Source organism: Chiloscyllium punctatum, chromosome 4 (assembly GCF_047496795.1).
Source record: "Chiloscyllium punctatum isolate Juve2018m chromosome 4, sChiPun1.3, whole genome shotgun sequence".
Classification (NCBI taxonomy): domain Eukaryota; kingdom Metazoa; phylum Chordata; class Chondrichthyes; order Orectolobiformes; family Hemiscylliidae; genus Chiloscyllium; species Chiloscyllium punctatum.
The window spans coordinates 98,437,753-98,456,688 of record NC_092742.1 but is presented as its reverse complement, the minus strand read 5'-3'; the positions used below and the strand labels follow the sequence as shown (position 1 = coordinate 98,456,688).

The window sequence follows — 18,936 nt, the reverse complement described above, 5'->3', positions numbered from 1 at the left end:
GTCATACCTAGCACAAAGGAAATTGGTTGTGGTCGTTAATGTCAATCATTTCAGCCCCAGGATATAACTGCAGGAGTTCCTCAAGGTGCAGCCTGAAGCTCACCATCTCCACCTGCTTCATTAATGACCTTTCCATCATCAGTTAAAAATCTCAATACCAGGTTACAGTCTAACAGGTTTATTTGGAAGTACAAGCTTTCAGAGCGCTGATCCTTTGTCAGGTAGCTGGTGGGGCAGGATCATAGGACACAGAGTTTATAGTAAAAGATCAGAGTGTCATACAACTGATGTGATTTATTGAACAAATAGATTGCGGTTCAGTCTTTACATCGCTTAGAATGAGGAGACAGGCTTCGATTGATTAAAATGTAAATCCCACAACTTCTTTCAAGTCACAGTCCCGAGATAACTTAAGGTTTTAGCAAAAAAAGTGACATCTCATCTCAGACAATGCAGTAAAGGCATGAGGTTAGAGTTCATCTGTATCCCAACCTTGAGCGAGACTGGGCCTATTCCCAAAGTAGGAATTTATAAAATGTCATATGGACTGACTGCCTACAGACTATGCGCTTTTTAAACAAAATAGAATGTATCTGCAAATATAAATCTACAAATGCAAATTCACGCCATAGACATAACTGTGTGCATACACACATGTACAGAAGAGAGGGAGAAGTGAGAACACATTAGCATGCTTGGTAAAGTAAAGTAAAGTAAAGTAAAGTAAAGTAAAGTAGAGTGAGTGAGTGAGTGAGTGAGTGAGTGAGTGAGTGAGTGAGTGAGTGAGTGAGTGAGTGAGTGAGTGAGTGAGTGAGTGAGTGAGTGAGAGTGAGTGAGTGAGAGAGAGAGTGAGAGTGAGAGTGAGTGAGTGAGTGAGGTGTGTCTGAGAGAGAGCATGTGAGAGTGTGATCATATGCAAGAGTGTCTATGAGTGTGTATGTGCACTTGTGTTTACGAGTGTATAGTTAGGTGGGGTCACTGATAGTTTGACATGAACCCACAATGCCAGTTGAGGCCGTCCTATTCGTTACTGAATTTAGCTATCAGCCTCTGCTCAGCAACTGTGTTGCTGTGTATCCTGAAGTTCACCTTGGAAGATGGTCACCCAAAAATCCAAGGCTGAATATACTTGACTGGTGATATGTGCCCCAACTGGGAGGGGAGATCCCTGTCTGGCAATTGTTGCAGTGTCCATTCATCATTTGTCGTAGCATCCACTTGGCTGCGCCAATATACCATGCATCGGGCATTATTGCCCACAGCACAAGAGATAGACAATGTTGGCAAAGTCACATGAGTACTTGTTGCGCAGGGGGTGGGCGGTGTCCCCACATGTAATGGCAGTATTCATATCAACACTGACATAATTTGCAGTGAATGCCATGACAGGGTTGTATGGTGTTGTGGTCAATGTTGTCCTGAAGGCTGGGCAGTTTGCTGTGAACAATGGTCTGTTTAAGGTTTGTTGATTGTTTAAAGGAGAGAAGTGGAAGCAGAGGGAAGATCTTGGTGAGGTGCTCATCCTCATTGATAATGTGTTGCCAGTTGCAAAGAACATGGTTTAGTTTCTCTGCTCCTGAGTAGAGCTTGTCAATGAAGGATACCCTATCGGTCTTATCCCATGTCTGCTTCCTGAGGATGTCATTCGAGTTTCTCGCTGTGGCATGTTGGAACTGGCAATCAATGAGTTGATAAGCACCCCATTCTAATGAGGACATCTTTGAGTACCTTCAGGTGTCCACTGTGTTCATCTGAACAGATCCTGTGTGTAGGGCTTGACTGCAGGGGATCGCTGTTTTAGTGTGTTTAGGGTGGTGGAAGCTAGAGAAATGCAGCATCACGGTTATCCGTGGCCTTGCGGTACTGAGGTGCCCATCCTTGATGGAGACGCGTGTCCAAGAACCAGACCAATTCTTAAGAGTAGTCCATGGCATGTCTGATGGTGAGATGAAGTTTCTTGATATCACTGTGTAGTAATTTCAGTGATTCCTTGCCATGGGTCCAGAGGAAGAAAATGTCATCAATAGATCTGGTGTGTAGTGTTGGTTGGCGGTCCTATGCAGCAAAGTTGCCTTGTTCAAACATGTGCATGAAAACGTTGGCATGTTGGGGTGCAAATTTAGTCCCTATGGCTGTTCAGTGTGTCTGGAGTAAGAACAGGTAGTCAAAGGTAGAGACATTGTGGTTGAGGATGAAACTGATCAGTCAAAGGATGGTGCCTGGAGATTGGCAGTTATTGGCATTGAGTACGAAGGTTGTTGCAGCGATGCCATTGTTGTGGGGGATGCTGGTGCAGAGTGCTGAAACATCCACCGCGACAAGGCATGTTGCCAGCTTGACTGGCCCGTGGGTGCTGAGTTTCTATAAGAAATCTGTAGTGTCACAACAGAAGCTAGGGTCCTATGTACAATGGGTTTCAAGATATCTTCACCAGAGAGGTTCTCTCACAGGGTCCTGTTGCTTGATATGATGGGACATCCAGGTGCATTGGCTTTGTGTATCATTGGAAAGCAGTAGAAGTCCCCCATGTGAGAAATACATGGGATGAGTGTGCATAGAGTATTCTGAGGACTGGATCAAGTCTTGATCGATCTGTTTAGTTCACGGATGTGATCTTTGGTTGATAGGTTGGTAGTTGCACGCAGTGTTCCTAGTTGTTCAGTCGTCGGTACACATTCTTGTAGTAGTCTGCAAGGCTCCTCCAATGTCTGCTGGTTTGACAACAATGGTGCGGTTGCACACACTCCCTCTCAGTCACACTCAAACACACTTTACCAAGCCCACACATGCACTCATATATACAAGTCTATGGGGTGTATGTTCATTTGCAGACACATTCTATTTTGTTCAAAAAGCGCACACAATCAGTAGGCAGTCAGTCTGGTAGATTTAATAAATTTCTACTTTGGAAATAAAATCAGTCTGACTTAAGGTTGGGATACAGATAAGCTCTAACCTCACATCTTTAATGCATTGTCCGAGTTGAGATACTCTCTCAGGACTGTGACTTAAAAGTAGTTCTGGGATTTACATATTAATCAATGAAAACCTGCATCCCCATTCCAAGTGATTAAAGGCTTAACAGCAATCTGGGTTTGTTCAATACAACATATTAGTTGTATTACGCTTTGATCTTTTACTATAAAAATTGTATCCTATGATCCTGCCCCCCCAGCTACCTGACAAAGGAGCAGTGCTCTGAAAGCTTGTACTTCCAAATAAACCTGTTGGACTATAACCGAGTGTTGAGATTTTTAACTTTGCCCATCCTAGTCCAACACAAACATGGCTTTCCTTCATCAGAAGAGTTTAAGAATGTTAACTGACAATTATACAATGTCAATACTATTTATGACCTACACAGACTTTAGTCAATGTCTATATGCAGCAAGATCTAAACAACTTTCAGGCTTGGGCAGATAAGTGGCATATGACATTTGCAACACAAGTGCCAGTAAGAGAAAAGCTAATCATCTCCCCATGACATTCAATGGCATTTTCATTGCTGAATGCCCTAATTTTTTTTTGGGGGGGGGGGGGGTAATCATTCCATTAGAAACTGAAGTGGACTATAATCTGGGAATTACGCAGCAAATAACTTATTTCCTCACTCCCCGGAAGTGACCTACCAACAACAAGGCACAAGGCAGGAGTGAGATGTAACATTTCCCACTTGCTTGGATGAGTGGAACACTCAAGACATTCCATACTTTGCAGGACAGAAAAAACAGCTTTGGTAGCTTAAATATTCACGCCCTCAACGGTATCAGTGTGCACTATTTACAAGATGCACTGCAACAAATCACAATGTCATCTTTAATAGCACCTACCAAAACTGCGACCTGTACCATTTAGAGGCATGGAAACACCATCACTTACAGATTCTCTTCAAAGCCACACCTCATACCAATTTGAAACTACATTACTGTTCCTTCGAATGCTGCTGGAACCTTTCCTAACATCATAGTGGGTATATCTACACCAGGCAGATCCTAGCAGTTCAAGAGAACCAAAGTGGTGTGCTGCTTTCAAGGGCATTTAGGAATGAGCAACAAATGCTAGCCCCCATCCCTTGTCAGTGAGGCTCAACCACATGAAATCTCCAGTTAAAGAACAGTCACAAAGAGAGTGTAGTGATATCACAGACCAGTATTACGGAAGTCAAATATTCCTCCAGTAGGAGTTACTAAATTCAAAGTATTGTTGAGAAAAGATAAATGGCTCACTTTGCAGGCATTTGCTGTCATGTCTGCAATTTTGTGAACTGCGAGTAAGCCAAAAAGCCCCAGACAATTGATAGTCAATACACATACATTTACCAACACTAAGGGGCCAACTGATTTACACTTGCACAATGTGCTGGATATTGCCTACTCCCTATAAATAGGACAACTGGGTTGCCAATATGATTGAACACAACCCAAGTGTTGAGGGGGCAGAACTGATCTACAGATTGCTTGAATCCAACACACAAGCGACAAGTCAATTTCAAGCAAGCTTCCCTCAGTGTAGCAGTTTCAACAATGCCTGACAGAAACAAAAAAAAACGATCTGGGGGCCTAGATTACAACAGTTGAAGATTAAGCTTCTGACATAACTCTCACATATTTATTTAACAAAATAGAATCAGAGGAGTGAAATTCTCATCTATTTACCAGGAATCCTAATGAAGGACCAGCCATGCCTCGACTGAACAGCTAACAAACCCCCAGGATTTTCAAGAAAGAAGAAAGACAGCCGATTTCTCCAATGAAGAGCTAGCTCTGGGGTTCCATACAAGAGGCACTGCTTGACAGTGAGGTGGCCACCTTCCCTCATCAATCGACGCTCGTTCTCTGCACTCCGATCACAACAGTAGATGTCCCGTGGAACAGCAGTCACCTGAGATACATACAGGGCAGGACATTAATGTTAACCCAGAAAAGCATTACATCAATACACTACACAGTTAAAGTAAATCACACTGCAGATTTTGTCATTAGCACCAATTCAACAGTGCTAGTCATTCATTACAATACTACTTATGGCTTTTATACGGAACTATATGGATGATCTGGATGAAGGAACAAAGGACACTGCTGTAGATGACACAAAAGATAGGTAGAGGGACAGGTAGTGTTGAGGAAGTGGGGAAGCTGCAGAAGGACTGAGGCTAGGAAAGTGGGTAAAGAAACGTAAATGGATTGCACCGCCAGAAGTGAGGTTATGCACTTTAGTGGGAATAATAAGTAGTGCAGACTATTTTTGAAATGAGGAAAATGCTTCATAAATCTGAAGCACAATGGGACTTCGGAGTCCTAGTTCAGGATTCTTTTAAAAGTTAACATGCAGGTTCAGTTGGCAGTTAGGAATGCAAATGCAATGTTGGCATTGCAAGAGGGCTAGAATACAAGAGTAGAAATGTACTGCTGAAGCTGTATAAAATCTCAGGTCAGATCGTATTTACAATGTTGATAGCAGCTTTGGGTCCCATATGTAAGGATAGCTGTGCTGGTCTTAGAGGATGCCAGAGAAGATCCATAATAATGATCCCAAGAATGAAGAGCTTGTCATAAGAGAGGAGGAGAACTGGTCTGTATTTAATGGAGTTAAGAAGGTCGAGGGGAATGTTATTGAAACTGACAGAATACTGAGAGGCCTGAATACAGTGGACATGGAGCTGGCTTTTCCACTCTTACTGTGGCCAGAGTGTACAGCATCGGAGTGAAGGACTTAAGAACTGAGATGAGAAGGAATTTCTTCAGAGGGCGATGAATCTGTGCAACTCATGGCCTTTTGTGGCAAAGTCAGTTTCTTTAAGAGAGATTGATAGGCTCTTGATTAGTAAAAGGCTAGAGGGTTGCAGGAGAGTGGGGTTGAGAAACATATCAGCCATGATTGAATGGGAGAGCAGACTTGATGGCCTGAATGGCCTAATTTTGCTCTCATATGTCTTCAGCAATTAGAATACTGTTTCAGCAAGATTGAGTTTCCTGAACCAAACTGACAAATCTTTACTTAGTCTAAGGCAGAAAATATAACTCAGAATTTTTAATTCAAGATCAAGTTATGCACCACACTCTCGATCAGGATGTGAACTAAAAATGGAAGAGGATAGGATTGGGAAAAATAAAGAAAAAGTTAAAATTACTTAAATGTTTTAAGCATATCTGAGAATTTAAACTGTGAAAAGAAACTCCATACTTGTGGAAATTAACTTTCACTCTAAGATTCCAAGGAAATAACTAATGCTAACCAGTGGGTTAAAAGCTTGACTCATACATCAGCCTTTCAGGTAGAATAGAGGTAAATAGATCAACTACACCTCCTCTCAATGTTCTAATACCAAAACGTCTGGAGGAGCACAACCTCAGATAGTAACTTTATTTTTATTTCAAAAATATACTTTATTCATAAAATATTTTGATGATGTGTACAATTGGTGGTGCTATTCATAGGTGCACCTTGCACTTCATGACAAATAGAGATCGGAATTAATCATTCGCATATACAGGTCTGTATGTTTACTTAGCAGAGGCTTCAGCGGAGCCCACTTACTGAGTGGGCCCCCTGTTCTTCTTTGGCAGGCAGATGTTACACAGTGGTCTTTCCCCACCGCGCCTTGGTGGCAGCTACCCCAAGCTTCAGCGTGTCCCTCAACACAGTCCTGGATCTTGGAATGTGCCAGTCCACAACACTCAGTAGGGGTCAGCTCCTTCAGCTGGAAGATCAACAGGTTTTGGACAGACCAAAGAGCATCTTTCACGGAGTTAATGATCCTCCAGGCACAGTTGATGTTTGTCTCAGTGTGCTTCCCAGGGAACAGACCGTAGAGCAGAGTCCCACGTCACGGAGCTGCTCGGGACGAACCTCGACAAACACCACTGCATTCCTCTCCAGACTTCCTTTGCATAGGTACATTCCAGAAGGTGGTGTGTGACAGTCTCGTCCCCTCCACAGCCGCTTTGATGGCAGCGTGCGGTGAAGGATCTCACAGGCAGAGGCCATCTCAACATCAGCCAAGCCATGTCTTGGTGCTTGTTGGAAAGTTCTGGCAATGAGGCATTCTGCCAAATGACTTTGACAATCCCAGGGAACCACTCGACAGGATCCACCCTCTCCTTTTCCCAAAGGGTCTCAAGGACACTACATGCTGGCCACTTCCTGATGGACTTGTGGTCAAAGGTGTTTTTCTTCATAAATTTCTCCACGAAGGACAGGTGATACGGAACGGTCCAACTACTCGGAGCGTTCCACGGCAGCGAGGCCAGGCCCATCCTTCGCAACACCGGGGACAGGTAGAACCTCAGTACGTAGTGACACTTGGTGTTTGCGTATTGGGGATCCACGCATAGCTTGATGCAGCCACACACAAAGGTGGCCATCAGGGTGAGGGTGGCATTGGGTGTGTTTTCTCCCCCTTTGCCCATATCTTTATACATCAAGTCCCTTCGGACACAGTCCATCTTTGATCTCCATACAAAATGGAAGATGGCCCGGGTGACTGCGACAGCACAGGTTCTGGGAATAGGCCAGACCTATGCCACATATAACAACACCGACAGTGCCTCACATCTAATGACCAGGTTTTTTTCCCTGCGATGGAGAGCGACCGTAGCTTCCATCTGCCCGGTTTCTGCCTCACTTTCCTGATACGATCCTCCCAAGACTTGGCGTATGCCCCAGCCCCTCTGAACCAAATACCCAGCACCTTTAGGTCGGCCCAGTTCCCGAAGAGCATGGCCTCGCTCTTGCCTAGATTTATCTTGGCCCCAGAGGTCCCTTCGAACTGGTCACATATGCACATGAGTCTGTGCAGAGACAGCGGATCAGAGCAGAAAACATCATCATCCACGTACAGAGAGGCCTTAACCTGCAGGCCCCTGCTGCCAGGAATAGTCACCCCTCTCAGACTCGCATCCTTCCTGATGGACTTGGCAAATGGCTCTATGCAGCACACAAACAAGGCAGGAGAGAGAGGGCAGCCCTGCCTGACTCCAGATCTGACTGGGAAGCTATCTGATTCCCACCCATTGATTGAGAATGCACTAACAATGTTGGTGTAGTGCAGTTGGATCCAATTGCAGATACCCTCCCCAAAGCCCATTTTGGAGAGAACATCTCTCATATATGTATGTGATATCCTGCCAAAGGCTTTCCCCTGGTCCAGGCTGATGAGGCTGGTGTCCAACCCCCTGTCCTGCATGTAGGGGATCGTATGCCTGAGGAGTGAGAGATTCTCAGCAATCTTCCTGCCCGGTACAGCACAGGTTTAATCAGGGTGGATCATCGATCCCAGAGCAGACCTGACCCTGTTGGCGATGACCTTTGACAAGTTTTTGTAATCCACATTCAATAGTGAGATTGGTCTCCAATTTCTGATTTCCTCCCTCTCCCCCTTCCACTTGTAGATGAGGGTGATGCAACCTCAGATAGCAACATCATGATTTTAGTTAAGAGTGTGATCACCGAAATTGCTAGCCAATTGCTCAACACCCAGGCTAGGAAAATTAGCTCACTCTACAGTTAGTGTTACTCTCACTACACAAACAAACATACAGCATATCTGTTACCACTCAAGTCGCATTCGCATTGACATTCATCATGAAATCTCACTGCATGCATCAGTACACTACACAGCTGGTGCTATCTTCAATAAGTATTGATATACTACAGTTAGTGTGACACCAACACAAATACACTGCACAGTTAGCAACAATCCCATGACAACTGTTTCAAAATACTGCAGTTACTACTCAATCTTTTTATACAAGACACACACACACACACACAACATAAAGGCACATTGCTGTTTGTCTGACATCACATCTATTGGCACATCACATCCAAGGGCAGCTCAGGCTGCTGTGCACTATTTTCTCATCATTTCAACGTTTTGAGGCACAATGTACTCAGACTCCCATATCTCCCCATGGTTGTGCTAAAACCAGAAAATATTTATTCTTCAGGGCACAACAGCTAACTGCAAAGCTTCAGGAGCATTGGCACAGGAATAGGCTTTTAAGCCAGAGTCTGTCCTATTATTTAATGAGCTAATAGCTGATCTGTCGCTTAGCTGCATATACATATATATGGCAGATATATAATTTTTCTTCTTTAACATCGCTGTTTAACAAAAAAACATTTAACACAGATTTAAATTAACACTGATCCAGCAGAGTTTCAAACTTCTACCAAGTTTGTGTAAAGTGCTTCTTAATATCTCTGCTGAACAATCAGGCCCCAATTCTCAGACTATGCTCTCTAGCTCGAGAATCCCCAACCAATAGGAATAGCTTGCCCTAATCTAACTTGTCTACTTCTGTTAATACCCTGGAGACTTAGATCAAATCACCCTGTAACCTTCTACAGAAATCAGGCCTTATTTTTATATGTTTTCCTTATAACAATCTGCGAAGTCCAGATACAATTCTTCGAAACTTATTTTGTACTTCCTTCAAGGCTAGCATATCCTTCCTAAGGCGTGATGCCCAGATCTGCTCATGGTATTCCAAGTGGGGTCATCACAGTTTTGTGTAATTACAGGTAGAAAGTGAGGACTGCAGCTGCTGGAGACCAAAGTCAAGAGTGGTGCTGGAAAAGCACAGCAGGTCAGGCAGCATCCAAGAAGCAGGAGAATCGACATAATGCAGGGCTTATGCCCAAAACATCGCTTCTCCTGCTCCTCGGATGCTGCCTGACCTGCTGTGCTTTCAAGCACCACACTCTCAACTTTGCATAATTACAGCACTCTTGTAGTCCCATCCTCTTGACATAAAGGCAAGAATTCCATTAGCCTTCCTGATTATTTTGTAGACTGCTCATCATATTTAAAGATCTGTGCACCTGAATCTCCATGCCTCTTTGGGTATCCATTGTATTCAACTTCATTTCATCTAGAAAGTACCCCGATTTATCCTTTTTTAGTGCAAACTGAGTAACTTTCCACCTGATTATATTGAACTCCATCTGCCACATTTTTACTCAGTCTCGCAATATTCCTTAGTAAATATATTATCTGCGTCGTCTACAATGCTACCTGTTTCACCAGCAAATTTGGAAATATGACTTTCTATGCCATTACGTATCTTTGAAAAATAATGTAAATAATTAAGGCCTCTTTGTGGGACACCACTGGTTACACACTGACAATTTCATTACCTATTGATTATTAAATCATTAGTAAGAAACAAAATAGGGTCAGATGGTGTTAAATCTGTGTGGGTAGAATTGAGGAATCGCAAAGGTTAAAAAACCATAGTTGGAGGTATGTACAGGCCTCCGAACAGTAGCCAGGAACTGGAGCACAAGATATACCAGGAGATAGTTGTATAGGAAAGGCAAAGTTAGTGTTCATGGGGGATTTAAATATGCTGGTGGACGAGGAACATCAGGCTGGTAGTGGATTGCAAGAAAAGGAATTTGTGGAATGTCTAAGAGATGGCTTTTTGATGCAGCTTGTGGTGGAGCCCACTAGGGAACAGGCAATACTGGATCAGTGTTGTGCAACGAGGCAGACTTGATAAAGGACTTGGTGAAGTAACCCTTGGGAGGCAGTGATCAAATTTACTCGACAGTTTGAGAGGGAGAAGATAGAATCAGGTATTATAGCTGAATAAAGGCAACTACAGAGGCCTGAGTGAGGAGTTGGGTAGAATTGACTTGGAGAGGAACCTAACAGGAAAGACAGTAGAACAATAATGGTGGGGGGTTCTGGGAATAATTCGGGAGACACAGCATAAATTCACCAACGGAAAAAGCAGCATGGTACAGGGAGGATAAAGCAATCATGGCTGACTAGGGAAGTCAGGGATAGCATAAAAACAAAAAAGAAAGCATATAATGTGGTGAAGGCCAGTGGGAAACCAGAGGATTGGGAAGCTTACAAAGACGTGCAGAGGGGGAAGAAATGAGGAGGGAGAAGGTCAAATATGAGGGTAAACTAGCAAGTAATATAAAGGAAGATTGTAAGCGTTTCTTTAGATAGGGAAATATAGAAGGTATATTTAGAAAGTTTGCAGATTACACCAAAATTGGAGGAACAGTAGACAGTGAAGTCGTCATGATTTGGAGACACCGGTGTTGGACTGGGGTGTACAAAGGTAAAAATTATAACACTAGATTATTGTCCAACAGGTTTATTTGGAAGCACGAGCTTTCAGAGTGCTGCTCCTTCATCAGGAGAATGAGATTGCAAGACACAGAACTTTTACTATAAATTCTATGAATGCTATGAAAGTGGAGTCACTGGTAGCTAAGATAGTGAAGGCGGCATTTGGTATGCTTGCCTTTATTGGTCACAGCATTGAGTATAGGAATTGGGAAATCATGGTGCGGCTGTACAGGACATTGGTTAGGCCACTTTTGGGATATTGCGTGCAATTTATGGTCTCCTTCCTATTGGAAGGATGTTGTGAAACTTGAAAGGGCTCAGAAAGGATTTACAAGGATGTTGCCTGGGTTGGAAGATTTGAGCTACAGGGAGTGGTTGAAAAGGTTGAGGCTGTTTTCCCTGGAGCGTCAAAGGCTGAGGGGTGAACTTATAGAGGGTTGTAAAATCATGAAGGGCATGGATAGGGTAAATACACAAGATCTTTTGCTGGGGTTGGGGGAAGAGGAAAAGGAAGAGTCCAGAACAAGAGGGCATAGGTTTGGGAGAAAAGAAGGAAGATGATATAAAAAGGGACCGGAGAGGCAACTTTTTCACGCTGAGGGTGGTGCATGTATGGAATGAGCTGCATGAGGAAGTGGAGGAGGCTGGTACAATTCTAACATTTAAAAGGTGTCTGGATGGGTGTGTGAATAGGAAGGGTTTGGAGGGATATGAGCTAGGTGCTGGCAAGTACAATTAGATTGTATTGGGATATCTAGTTGGCATGGATGAGTTGGACCGAAGGGTGAGTTTCCATGCTGTACATTTCTATGACTATGACTCTAAAGGACAAATCAGAGGCAAAAGTGCACATTGGGCTGCTGGAAAATGACACTGTAGTGATGATAGTACAAAAAAACAAATAAAAATTTACAGCCCAGGAACAGGCCCTTCAGCCCTAGCCAATTCAAATCCACTCTCTAAACTTGTCGCCCATTTCCTAAGCATCTGTATCCCTCTGCTGCCCACCTACTAATGCATCTCTCTGGACACATCGTAAATGATGCTACAGTGCCTGCCTCTACCACCTCTGCTGCTAACGCGTTCCAGACACCCACCAACCTCTGAAGTACTTGCCACGTGTAACCCCCTTAAACTTTCCACCTCTCACCTTGAAAGCATGACCTCTTGTTACTGAATTCTTCACCCTGGGAAAAAGCTCATCTGTCCATTCTGTCTATACCCTTCATGATTTTGTCGACCTTTATTCTCTTGTATTCTTTTGACAGTCCCCATGCTTTCTGCTACTCCACCAGTCTGTGTTATCTGCAAGCTTGCAGATCGTACCAATAGTGCCCTCTTCTAGATCATTCATGTATATCACAAACAACTGTGGCCCCAGCACAATGGAACATTACTGGTCACCTTTCTCCATTTCGAGAAACTCCCTCCAACTACTACTGTGTCCTGTTAGTCAACTAGTTTTTTTTTAATCTACCTAGCTAGAAAACCCTGCAGACCATGTGACTTCACTTTCTCTGTTAGTTTACCATGGGGAACCTTATCAAACGCCTTACTGAAGTCCATGTATATGACATCCACAGCCCTTCCTTCATCTATCAACTTGGTCATTTCCTCAAAAGAACTCTATTACGTTGGTAAGGCACGATCTCTTCCACACAAAACCATTTTACCTATCACTGATAAGCCCATTCTTTTCCAAATATAAATAGCTTTTATCCCTCTGTACCTTCTCCAGCAACTTTCCCACCACTGACGCCAGTAGTGGCAAAGGAAATGGCTGAGGAACTGAATAATTACTTTGCATTAGTCTTCACAGTGGAAGTAATATCTCAGAAATTTAGGAGTGAGGGAGCAAAGCCGAGTATGGTGGCCATCGCCAAGGACAAGGTGCTAGAAAAACTGAATAGCCTGAAAGAGGATAAAGCACCTGGACCAGCACCGGGAGATAGCTGAAGGAACAGTCGAGGTGTTAACAGTGATCTTTCAAGAATCGCTACCATCAGGGAGGCTTTCAGAGGATTGGTAAATTGCTAACGTGTTTAAAACTGAGTAAAGCAAAGTTGGAAAATTGTAGACAGATTAGCCTCACCTGCGTCTTATGGTCTTTCCTCTACTTTCTGACACTTGCTCAAACAATTTCCCACCCATGTCATTAATGTGCTCTCAATTCCGTGGGCTAACTTGATTAGCTCTCTCTCTTATGTGGGGTTTTATCAAGCTTCAAGAAGCCCATGTAAACATCAATAGACATTCACCTACCCACCACCTTAGTCACCTTTTCAAAGATTCCATGAACCTATCTGCTATTATCCCATGCTGCCCCTTCCTGATTAACAGATTTCAAGGGCTTCGATTAACCTACCCTTGATTATGGACTCTAACAATTTCCTCACTACAGATGCTGACTAACTAGTCTGTAATTCCATGGTTTTCCTCTTTTACCTTTCTTAAAAGTTTGACATGCGATTTTCCAATCCAGAGGTACAACTCCTGAATGTACAAAGCTCTGAAATATAATAGGTAGGGCCCCTGGCCTCTTGGAAACAATCAGGTACCAGGATTGGTCAATCTTTAATTTCATCAATGCCCTTATTACCAATGTTTTACGTTTACTTTATTCAGTACCCATTCCCAATACACTATTAATAAAGATAGAAACTTCTGGCATGCTTTCCTCCTTTTCTACTATAAATACCAGGCAAAGTTACTAGTTAGCATGTCTTCCATTTCCCCACAGTTACTGGCAATATCCCCAGTCTGAATTTTTTTAGCAGGACAACACTGCTTCTGACAACCCGCTTTCCCTTTACGGAACTATAAAATTTATTAATTTTGATGGCCCTGGCAAAATTCCTTTTATAATCCCTTGTAGTAGCTCTAAGCTGCTTTGTGGCCTTTTTGTGGTTTTTGTATTCTTCCCCCCCCCCCCCCTGTTTGTCAGCATCTGTACTTTTCCCCCTCCACATTTCTGTATTTTCTTTTTTACTTTTATGCTGTCCCTGATATCTTTAATTGTCCATGACTGTTTTTCTGACAAGTGGAGCTTTTCCCTCTTAAGGGTATAAATTAGTTTTGTATGGTGTTAACTATTTCTTTAAACACCCTCCAGTGCTCTTCAATTGTTTTGCCCATGAGATGTTTCCTGTTTACAGTGGGCAGTCTTTGTCTTATATTTAGAGCCAGTCTTAACCTAAATCTATAACTATAGTAGCCGGTTCATACTTTTCGCTTTCAAACACTACATTGAAATAGAGCATGTTATGATCCCATTTTGATAAATGTTCACACTCCATTAGGTCACTAACTAAAACTGGTCCATGGCTCATTACTAAATCCAATATTGTGCCCCATTGTTGTACCCTGGACATATTGCTGTGAGAAATTACCCCAGAGACACTCCAGAAATTTACATTTTTTGATAGGTGCTTGCCTGCTGCTTCCAATCTGTTAAAGTCAAAATCCCCCATTAATACTACTCTGGTCTTGATACACAGTTGCCTTATTTCCACCTTTATATAATCTAGCATTACAGGGTTGCTATTGGGGGTCCGTACATAACACTTATTAGTTTTGACCCTTTACGGCTCCTCGGTTTTACCTAGTCTCCACTGAATACTTTACCCTTATTACGTCCTTCATCACTGAAGCAATCACTAAGTCTACCTCCTTTGTAATTTTCCCTGTTGACCTTAGAGACCTACAACTTCGTACAGTCCTTTATCTGAAATCCAAAAAGCTTCAAAATCCAAAATATTTTTCGTCAAGTGTGCAGTGTCAGTTTGGCATGCGAACAGGTGACCCAACTCCACACCCACTTAAACCACATCACTCAGATGTGATGTAGTGGCATGGCCCAGCACTGGTAGGTGGCAATTGTACTATTCACATGTGCGTCAGCTGTTAGGTGATTTTTTAAATTTCACTGTGAAAATGTCACTTATTCCGAAATCTGAAAAATTCAGAATTCCAAGAAACAACTGCCAAGGATTTTGGATAAAGGATTGTGTACCTCTATATTTAGTTCCCAATCCACAGTATCCTATATTTGAACAGATGAAAGACTCAACAGATAATCAAGGTATTTTTCAATGTATAATTTCAGTTACATCACACTGTAAATTTTTTCTATAAATTCTGTGCCTTCGAATTGTGTCCTCCACAACCACCTGATGGAGGAGCGGCGCTCTGAAAACTAGTGTGCTTTCAATTAAACCTGTTGGCCTATTTTGTTGTGCGATTTTGAACTTTGTACACCCCAGTCCAACACCGACATCTCCAAACCATGACACTATCCTCTGGCTATGTCTAAATAATGGCTACTGAAGCATAATCTCCAATTTAAATTTGTGCCTGCAATTCATTCCTTACTCCCATTGCTTTTAATACATACAACTTTTATTTTGGCAATACATGGCAAGCTGCCCCTCAGTACTAATGCTGTATTCACCTGATTATTTCTCGTCATGTTTAGTCAATACATTTCTTCTAGTTTTGCCATTATCTCCCACACCTCAAATAGGATTCCTGACTTTGTTCATTCTGACATGTTATTTGATTTTGAAACTGTATTGACTGCCTCTGAGCTTCTTTAACCATTAATACAGGCAAGTGACACTGATAGGTGATTGCCTTGAGAAACGAACTACAGAATGGCTGTCACCTACTTAAACTGAAAGATGTGCAAGTTATGCACATTCTCCCCAGTTTGAGGGTACCGTGAACTGATATATATAGCTTCCAGTATGCCTGAAATGGGCAAGATTAAAAAAGTGAGATGTCTCTTTTTTCAGCATTACCCAAGCTCTGTACTACCAAAGAATCATGATTGTGTGTCTGGGGAGATAAATCAAACATGCTAAGTACCACCAAATACAAAGCAGCCAGGTCACTGGTCTATTGGTTGTTGCATCTAATTGAGGCTTATTAAAAGATTTCAGCTTGGCTCAGTTAGTAGGAGTCCCAACTTTGAATCCAAGTTGTGATTTCATACCACAACGACAGTACATAGTTAAGGATGACACAGTTGTTCAAACTGAATGTGGCACCACCTATCATTTAAATGTGATGCGAAACCAAGCAAGGGAGTGCACTTAAAACTGTAATTCACTGCATTTAGCCCTTTCGTAAAACAAACAAACGCACAAAAATCACATCATACAAACGATTCAACCAAAGAAATGACTGCCTAACACAGCATGGTGGGATTCACATTCAATTCATAAATCTGAACTTAAAAGCTAACCGTGACCATGATACATGGTTGATTGTCCAAAAACCCATCTGCTTCACTCATGTTCTTTAGGACAAATATTGACCTTCTGTGCTTGGTTTGGCCAATGAGCGACTCCAGATCGACAACAATGTGATTGACTACCTTTTCACTTGCTGAACTACTCCATTCAAGAGGGATGGGCACCAAATGCTGACCTCACCAGTGATGTCCATCAAATCATAGAATAAATCCTCCCTCTCCCACCCCAAGCAATGCTTGACCCTTTAAAACTGTTCTGTTCTATTTATCCAATTCCAGCTTTCATAATTTCAAACACTTCATACCACTCGTAAAAACAGACCTCCTAACAAAAATTGCCCCAACCTTTGAAGTTTGTTTCTGTATTTCCTCATTTCAAGTGGCACCTGAATGAATTTGTTTTGTAGCCGAAAGCCTCCGTACCCTTCCAACATGGGGCCCAGTATTGCACCGTGGTGGATTTTACTGGTTTGTTTATAAGCTCATCATTACGTCTTGGTTTTTATGATCCACACCTTGTGATAAAATTACATTTGCTTTGTTTTTGTTAAGAACAGCCTGAAATGCTGTCATTAATGTTCTCTAAAGCTGTGAGCAAGTATTTCCTTCCCCTTATTCATACACTCAGCCATTTCAGGAATTCACAATTGCAATACAGGAAGACTGACAGCAACTCGAATGTAACCAGTCACTGCTCAACTAGAAAATGGCGAAAAAATTCTGGCTTGCAGAGGTAATCACACTGGCTTGCAAAGGAAATGTTGCATCAAATCTACACAGTTTTAAACACTGACTTGAGCATTTGATATTATCTGGTCTCACAACCATAAGGCTTCAAGTAAGACAGCATGTAAAAACAGATTCTTAACCACTTGTCATCAAGTTTCAATATATATTGACTTGCAAGCAAGTTATTTTATTATCTACCATTGAGTTACATTTAATACTTTATCATTGTAACCTTTTGGTCAGTTGAGACAAATGTGCTCTGCAATGGGTCAGTATTTGCAATGTCATCAAGCCAGTAGTCACTGGAATCCACAAGCTTAGCTAGCATGTGATGCAGTGAAGTATCCCTACCTCTAAGCCAGGACACCGGTGTTCAAGTCCCACCTTCTCCAGAGGTGTGTAAGAACAATATTTCTGAACATTGATTCAGAAAAATATAATTAGCATGTGATCCTGAAATTGGTGAAGGATCAAGCAACCAGTAAGGCTCCATCTCCACACACATGGCCAACTTCGCTGCAATTTCTGTTCTTTATTCAAATTCATGCTGTGTAACATCAGCTAACATCTAAAAGCTGAACCCAGTTCGACTCAGGTTTGTGCTCTGAGCTCCAGTTTTTTTGAATGAAATGCATGTTGCGCATTGAGCTTGAAGTAGTCACTTCCTGGCCCAGCTTCAAGTTCTGATTTATCACATTACTGCAGATGGATGGCTGGGCCCTTCATAACTAATCCTGCCAAAGAACAAACTGCTGAGCAAACAGCCCATATACACACAGCAAATATTGAACACTGTGGGCAGGAAATGCAAACACTGAAGTACAGCCAGCTTCCATAATCACCTAAATCTGCTCCCAGTTGCTCTTTGCTGAGGCTGGATTCAACAACACCTGGACTTGATTGCTGCCTATAAACTAGGACTGAGATGCTAATCTATTCTGTAGAGTTTTTTCATTGCAGACAATGACCATAATTACAAGAGAACCAACTGGAACTGGGTTAATGATCTCGAGGACAGCACTGGAGAGAACCAGCACTTTCTTATGGCAATACATGCTCTAATTCCTCGTTAATGAGCTGACCAGAGTTCACAAACAGGGATTCAAAACAAGTTTACCAAAATGTGCAATTTAAGTTATTTATTCTAAGGTCTGTACAACCTTTGCCTCTGTAAAGGAACATAGGCAGTGTAGTCTCCTGGACGTAAATAAACTATGATGCTGAACTGCCCCCTCCTGGTTACAAACTACAACTGTTGAACAGTTCTAAAATAATATCTATAGTTCTATACAATGAGCAATGCCCCACATCCGCTGCAGAAACAGGTCTCCTTTAGAAAGCAGAAACAGCTGAGGCTCTTTGAGCAAAGAAAACAATCTGCACTAGATCCCTGACAATAACCAAGCCTGCATTAACTTGAGCATAAAACCTAGGAGAACTACAGACAGCAGAGAGACTGGGTTTCCCTCTGCCTGTTTTGATACTTCAGGATCTCAGTAGATACGGAGTTTGTCTTCTGGATATTTTGGCTGCATTACTTTTTCAACCCAACATACATCATTTGCTGCTTGCCTACATAATCCAACTGTATTGCAGTTGCGTGCAAATAAACAAAGAGCAAAGTGGAACCAGCCCAGAATAAGTAGCTGCAAAACAAAATGTCTGAACAAAGGGTGACAATGCATCAGATTTAAAACTAACTGTTACAGATGTGATTGAATACTTTTCAACAATCAGGAAAGAGGATATTTTAAAGCTAGGTGAAATGTAAAATATCCCTGCAAACAAAGCTGAAAAATACAAAAACAAAACCACAACAAATACAATGTGGGAAAGGCCTGTGAATTATAGAACAGGACTG

At 42.3% G+C, this 18,936-nt stretch overlaps 1 protein-coding gene across 3 annotated transcripts in view; it reads right to left on the bottom strand.

Moving 5' to 3' along the window:
* The window catches only part of ino80 (INO80 complex ATPase subunit), a 217,764-nt gene that overhangs the window by 68,721 nt on the left and 130,107 nt on the right, over nucleotides 1-18,936 (bottom strand). For all 3 annotated transcript variants that reach the window (XM_072569373.1, XM_072569372.1, XM_072569374.1), the window contains exon 26: nucleotides 4,656-4,881. In XM_072569373.1, coding sequence (XP_072425474.1) covers nucleotides 4,656-4,881 — 226 coding nt within the window. The remainder of the gene's footprint in view (nucleotides 1-4,655; nucleotides 4,882-18,936) is intronic.